At 40.5% G+C, this 7,197-nt stretch overlaps 1 protein-coding gene across 1 annotated transcript in view; it reads left to right on the top strand.

Annotated features, from left to right (window-relative positions):
• Positions 1-658: 658 nt before the first annotated feature.
• Positions 659-7,197, top strand: part of UBN2 (ubinuclein 2) — a 49,466-nt gene continuing 42,927 nt past the window's right edge. Inside the window, exon 1 of the mRNA XM_044454894.1 lies at positions 659-1,161. Coding sequence (XP_044310829.1) covers positions 673-1,161 — 489 coding nt within the window. The 5' untranslated portion in view covers positions 659-672. The remainder of the gene's footprint in view (positions 1,162-7,197) is intronic.

The raw sequence follows: 7,197 nt of genomic DNA, 5'->3' as shown, positions 1-7,197 counted from the left end.
TACCTTCCTAATCTCACCCTGAGCGTTTTAGATTGGACCGCGATTACATGTTCCCAGTATCTGCATTTTTAACTAAGAATGTTCATAATCTCTGTGTCATCTTCACTGATAACAAAGCAAAAACAATAAGAACCCACATAAGAAATGACCGTGCGCGGTTGTATCGCCACTAGCCGACAGCTACTAATGCACAACTTTCTCCGTGCTCAAAAGGCTATTAGCTGCCGCTCTGAGTAAGACCAAGGTGGCGGAAACGAAGCGCTTTCGGAACAAGCAAGCTCCGTGCAAAGACCATTTGCTGCCACTTTAAGAACCTTACGGTAGAACGGCGTTCATATTTCCAAGGCAACTGTGGGCGAGGACGGGCGTCCTCAACGTGCAGTCGTGATGACGTATTAAGAACCTGAGCAATAACAACAGTGAAGTGCGGCGGCGCGGCCGTGGCGGCTTCGCTTTTGCGCATGCGTGCCCTACTGGCCTGCTTCTATTTACGTGGGGGGGCTCAAAGATGGCGGCGATGTTAGCAGCGAGGAGAGTCTAGTGGGGAAGCGGAGGGGAGGTACTCTGACCCGGTTAAGGGGAGGGAACGAGAGGAGGAGGAGCAGTCGGAGCTGCAGCTGTGGGTGGTGAGGGAGGGTCACCGAACAGGTGGGAAGGGGGGTGGGGGGTTAGATGATGGCGGAGCCGCGCCGGGTGCCGTTCATTAGTCTGTCACCCGTGAGACGACGTGAAGGCGACACTCCGGTGCTCGAACGAGAACCTGGAGGGGGTCGCGAGGCGGAGCAGCCATTGGTGCGGGAGGCCCTGAAACTGCATGAACAGCAGCACCGCCACCACGATAGTGGCCGGGCAGAGCCGCCACCGCAGCCTTTCGAGTCCTGTCCTCGGCCTGAACCTCAGTCGGTACCACTGCCGTGCGAGATCATCCGGCCTGAGCAGACGCCAAAGCCTCTGCTGCCACCTCAGCGGGAGCCCCCAAGGCCGGAACCGCCACCTCCGCCTCACCAGCAATTACAGCGCGAAAGCAACCGGCAAGAGTCGCCGCCGCCACCGCCGCCACTGCGTCAGACAGTTCGCCTGGAGTTGATGCTGAAGGATCCAACCGAGGAGAGCTGTGTGGAGTTCAGCTATCCCGAGTTGCTGTTGTGTGGCGAACCCCGGGTATGGGATATGCGAACCACCCCAACCCCCATCTTGACTCATGCTTTGCCACTCCTGCCCTATGGTCTCTTTGGTATAATATGGTATAATGGTATAATATGGTATGGCCCATGGTATAATATGGTCTCTTTCCTTTAACCTGAGAACCATGTGAAGGGAGAGGGTAATGGGGAAGCTACAGGAGCAGCATGAAAAACTCTACCAGGAAATAAAAACCAGAACACTGTTAGGGATTGATCCAGTAGAATGGTCATGCTTCTCAGTTGGCTGGTATGTGAAGGCCTTTTGACACAAAAGGCTCTCTAAAGAAAGTGAGAAGGTAGTTGTGGCTGTTGCTGTTTTGATTTGTGTGCAGAACTCAAGAGATGGGGAACTGGGGTGGAGTGTCCTCTTTTGTCTTCAACCTATGTCTTCGGCAATATACTTATTGTAGGTCACATCTGTTCTTTTCATGGTGTTTGTGGGTATATCCCATGGGACATAGCTGCAATACTAATTTAGCATCTTGCAAGCAATGTGGTACCTTGGCAAAGTTTACACAGGTCCCCATGTAGGGGTCATAGTCTGTGAGCTCCATATGAAAAAATACCCACTGATTTCCACACTTCAGACTATGTATATAGATCAGGATCCTGGGATGCTCCCTTATGAATGTCCTCATAGATGGCTCAGATACTTGAGAGCAGTTCAGTTTGTGAAAAATAGTTGTAAACAGCTATTCGATGTTGAAACATGTGGCTTTAGAAAAAGGAAGTTCAAATATACTGAAACTACTTGGGTGTAACTGTTAAATATACTGGTGATGTGTTATAGTATTTCTTAAAGTGCTTTAGACCTCAGTTTTACAGCTTTGAGGATTATTAGAACTGTCTTGCCATGAAAAGTCAGAGTACCTCTGCTTTTACTGTACTTTTTTTTTTAAAGGCACTTCTGTCACATTTGACTGTTTTGTGAAATGAACTGGTATATAAGGAGATCATAAGATTCTGCATAAGGTTCTTTAATCCTCCCTTGTAATGCTGTAAGAGAAAGATACCACAATAGCGGATAGAAAGACTAATTGAAAAAGTGATATATAATATTGGTAAGGCCCTTACCAATGAAATCCACAGATGCATTATAGGTGAAAATATTTTGATACAACAAAATACAGTCTGTCGTGAGGAATAGCAGAAACACTGCTTTGTAAATAGAAAAGGATTATGGTAGATCAGTAATTATATTACTAAGTTAGCCATTTGAAGATATTGTGAACCAAACTTCAGTTTTAGGGACAAATACAAGCGTGATTTATTTAAATAGCTAATCATATTTCAATTTCTGTGAGATATTTTAACTACTGTTTGTATTTTCTGTCCAGATTAGTGACTCTTGAGTTATAAATACAGCAGTAAAGCCTAATCCACAAAAATTCAGAGCTTGTGCCATTCTTTTCTGAACCAGAGCTGCACCTAATCCAGTCTCTTTATATTAGGACGGCCAGCTTGTGGCCTTTCAGATGCCCTTCCCATTAACCCTCACCATTTTCAACATAGGAATTACAGTCCAACAACATCCTGAGGACCACAAGTTGCCCTCATTTATTTACATTGCTGGGAATGTAAAGTTAGTTGAAACATTACTTTGGGCTACTTCTTTTCATTCACAGGCTAGTTTCTGTGTGAGAATTATGATGACAACTGCAGTAATGTCCTTCAAGGGGAAGGAAATTGACACTGGGGAGAGCTAAGTTATAGCAACTCCTGAATACTATTTGACTATTGAAGGATTGTTCAGGTGGCACTTACAAACAGTATAGGCTAATCTGGGTATTAAATTTCTAAAAAGTAGTAGCCCCTTCTTTCTCTGTTTAAAGAGAGATCAAGGGTTGTATTGTCCAATCTTATCAGGAGTTTATTCTCATAATGTTATGGAATGTAATACTTTTGGGTGACATCTCCTCTGTTTGACCTCCTTTTCTCCCCCTTTTCTGCTTCTGTACTTATCTTTTTCTGAAGGCATGTGTGCTAGTGAGTGTTAGTGTGTGTGAATATCTGAAACTACTACAAAGCAGCATTAAAGCAAAACAACATAGCATATTTTCCTCTGGATGTTTTGTCCGGAAGTTGCGTTTGAGTGAATGTGATTTTTTTTTAAGGTAAAAATTACGTTGGTGCTAAAAGTGAATGTTCATGGAGGCAGAAGTAGTCATGTTCATGGCTTGTTATACAGATCACATGCTGCAGGATCTTTGGCCCTATGTGAACAGCAAGTCTCTTTCATTCTGGAGCATCACTGAATAAGTGTGCTCCATCTGTAAAACAACAGAAAGAAACTAATTAATTCCAAAGATTGGTATAAACAAAGCCTTGTATTTCTAAGTGCAATTAATTTTGTATAGCTGGATTCCACCCATGCCCTGTTCCTGTTCCACAACACTAGGAAGGTGGGGCAGGAGACACTTGTGAATCAGTGTGTAATATCTTACATAGTACTTGATTTCAACAGTTCTGGTATTACTGTTAACAGCAGAAGGCTGTGGCTCAGACTGTTTTTATTTAAAATACTTGTGTTAGTCTGATGCTTGTGGAATAGTTCGTGTGAGAATTGGCTGTCTATAGCTTTTTTTTCCCTTTAATGTAGTGTATAGTCCTGTAAGAAGAGGCTATGTTAATAGGTTGGTTAATTTTAAAATGGTACAACTACTAGGTTATTATGACTGTGAATGTTAATGTGGGAATAAGAATATTTATTTTAGCAGTATACTGTTCTTTTTGTAGGAACACATATAAAGTGAGATTATTTCATTTTGTCCTTAGAACAACTTCTTGTTCATGTTCAGGAGTGAGACACAGTGAACCTTAGTCAGTGGAAGGGATGGCAAACTTTCACTTCTGTTTTTGATTAACCATAGCTTGTCATTTTATCATAATCTGATGAACTAATATAAAACTGAACTATGATTTGTTGAGATATCCCAACTTCAAACTATGGGTTATGAAATTGCTTGTTTCAAGAAAAAATCATAGGATTAATCTCAATTTAGTGTTCAAAATGCCAAATTGCTGTTCATAAAAAACAGAAGCAAAAATTTGATTTCCCCTGGGCCATGGTGGAGGTGAAGGTGAGAAAGCATGGGAAGCCAAAAATGTTGCAGTTTGTTTCTGACATGATAAACCAGGTTTATTATGACATCCAGCCTGGCCTATTATCTGCGAAGTTAGCCTGAGAGAGACAGATTTCTCCACCATTATCTAGCAAGCTATATGAATTCAAACTCTGTTCCCCATAGTCAAAGTCCAACACACCTATCTGCTAAACTACACTAGTGTTCTGGGAACAGGTGTCTGTATATATTCAGTATAGCCCTGCAGATTAAAAAAAATCAGGTTCAGAACCTTGCTTTTGCGCCATGCATTTGAGTATCTCTCTTACCATACTTTCTGTTTCAGGGCCAGAGAAGAGAATAGCCAGAAAGCCTCTCTTTGCTCAGTTTTATGAACATAGTGGAGGTAGCAGAGCACTTCTGCCTTGCTCCATTTGTGCTATAAAGGTTAGGCTCATCTTTCATCCCATATCTTTGCCCTTATATGCATGCAACTACTTCCTAGTTTGATTGCTGTCCTAGGCCCATGACAAAGATGATAGTGGTCTCATGCTCAGCTGGGTTTTTTTTTTAAATGCATTGGGGCCCTTTTATGTGCCAGATGTTATTGGGCATTACTGAAAAGACCATGAAAAATATTTCTTTCATCTTCAGAACATCAGCATTATTTATTTTGTAGATATTTTTTTATGAGAGAGCAATTTAGAGTTTGAAGATCTTTTGCCTCCCACACTTATAAGGTGTTTCTCCACAGCTGCTTTCTTAGAAATATGGTATAGCATAAAAAGCTGGAGAGGGGATGTTAGCTTTATATCTTGTAATCAGTAATGCAACTGAGTATAACCTAAAAGAGAACTCCCAATAGCCAATTGATAGTGTAGCAGATAAAGGGGCCTGCCTTAGTTTTGTTTGGAGAGCAAACATATACAGTACTTTCTATTGGTACTTAGAATTATTTATTAGATTTATATCCTGCTTTTTCCTTACAGTGAACTCAAAGTGACTTACACTTACATCATTGTCCCCCTCCTCCTTTCTCAGTTTTATTCCCCCAACAACAAAACTGTGAGGTAGGCTGGGCTGAGAGTCTGTGACTGGCCCAGATTCACCCAGTTGGCTCCATGGCTGAGGAGGGGCTAGAACCTAGATTGTCTGAGTCTCAGTCCTGCACTTTTAACAACTTCACCACACTGGCTCTCTAAGAATATAGCCTAGAAGGTTTTAGTAAGTTATAACATGATTTCTTTACAAATTTTATAGACTGGAATAAAGTAAATTAACTGATGTGGAATAAAGTGACTGATGTTGATGTTTTGCAAAGAAACTAAGTCCATACGTTATTACAAAATATTACATAATGCAAAGCTGCATACCATTTTTTGTGTGGAAAATTTTTTAAGCAAGATAACTAAGGTAGCTATCCTCTACCTTATTTAAATACAAATACAGCCATTGAGCACAGTTGGACTAATTTCAGAGTAGGTATCTATAAGATTTTGCTGCAAAAAGTAAGCTTTAATTGAATACGTTAAACTTCATTTCAGTTTTGCAGTACAACTTGTATCTCCTTCCTAGACCCTAAAATTAACACTTTAAAAATGTAATATTGAGAATTATTTCTATAGTCAAGCCTCATAATAGCATTATGAAGAGTAAGCATGGACTTACTTTCTGCTTCTCTTCTGCCAGTACATAGATTGATGCAGTGTTTAGAAATGCTATGTAGAAAGTCAGCATGCATATTTTAAGAGCTCTCTGGATAAATGTCTCACATAATAACCCATTCATTTAAAAACTGATTGTCAGTGACTCCCCTCTTCCACTTAATAGCACAACGCACTGTCAGCTACTTCATAGGTTGTGTAGTAAACCTGCTGGGTGGTTTAGGGTTAAATAACCCAGTAGTTAACAAAATCTACGTTATCCTTAAAGGTTGGGTTGACTTCTTTTTCCTTCTTGCTACATGGCCAGAAAGAGAATTTCAATATGAATGAGAGATCAGACTTTAAAACAAACTCTAATTAGACAAGCTGGCTTTATAACCCATTGCTTCTTTAAAGGCTCATCACAGTTTGTTTTAATCTACAATCTGTGGTTCATACATTCCAACAACCAGGGTTAATTAAAGATGAAACTACTGTAAATGCTGGCTGAGATATGAATAAGCCTTTTCCCCATGCATGTGGGTGTATTGCTTCTGCTTTTGAGCATAAGTAATGAAACAAAGAAGCTTCCTAGTTAATCATTGTTTCTTGTTTCAGCTGATCTGGAAAACTACAGTTGCCAGCTTTAGAGCAAGCCAGGATATTAAACCTACTTCAAACCACTATTTAATATTTGTTCCATATTTAATAACCATAGTTTCCTAATTCAGATGAAAGAGGAAACTAGTGAGATAATTCATGACATGGGTTGTAACTACGGATTGTATAGAATGGTGTCATTCTGCTTGTGTAACCCTTTACCACTTGTAGAAACTCCATTTTCATCCTTGTGCAAGTGTTAAATCCATCATTTTAATACTACTTACATAAGATTTTGCACACAGCAACATCCATATGCTAGCTGTTCTGCTAGTGATTGTATAACAATTAGGAGAATAACAGTAACTTGTAATGTTTCTGCTAGCTTAATGTTGACCTAGTCTGCACATAATAATGGCAACTCATGGGTCAATTAACTTACAGGTAGTGTTTCAGTTAACTATGGGATGTTTAACCCATAGTTAAACAATAGTATCCAGATCTGAACATCATGAAGCAACATTTGATTGGAATAACCAGAGGTTAATTATGCAAAGTGGCAGCAGCTCATACTGCATCAGAATGTGGGTTAATTAACCCCTGAATTGCCACTGTTACATGTGAAAGGGGCTACTGAATGTAATCTTGATCAAGTCACTGAGTGTGCTGTGACATGGAGCTTGATGATGCAGAAGTGTTTTTGTTGTT

Source organism: Varanus komodoensis, unplaced genomic scaffold (assembly GCF_004798865.1).
Source record: "Varanus komodoensis strain SLA01 unplaced genomic scaffold, ASM479886v1 scaffold8, whole genome shotgun sequence".
In the NCBI taxonomy this organism is placed as follows: domain Eukaryota; kingdom Metazoa; phylum Chordata; class Lepidosauria; order Squamata; family Varanidae; genus Varanus; species Varanus komodoensis.
This window is presented reverse-complemented; position numbering and strand designations above follow the sequence as displayed.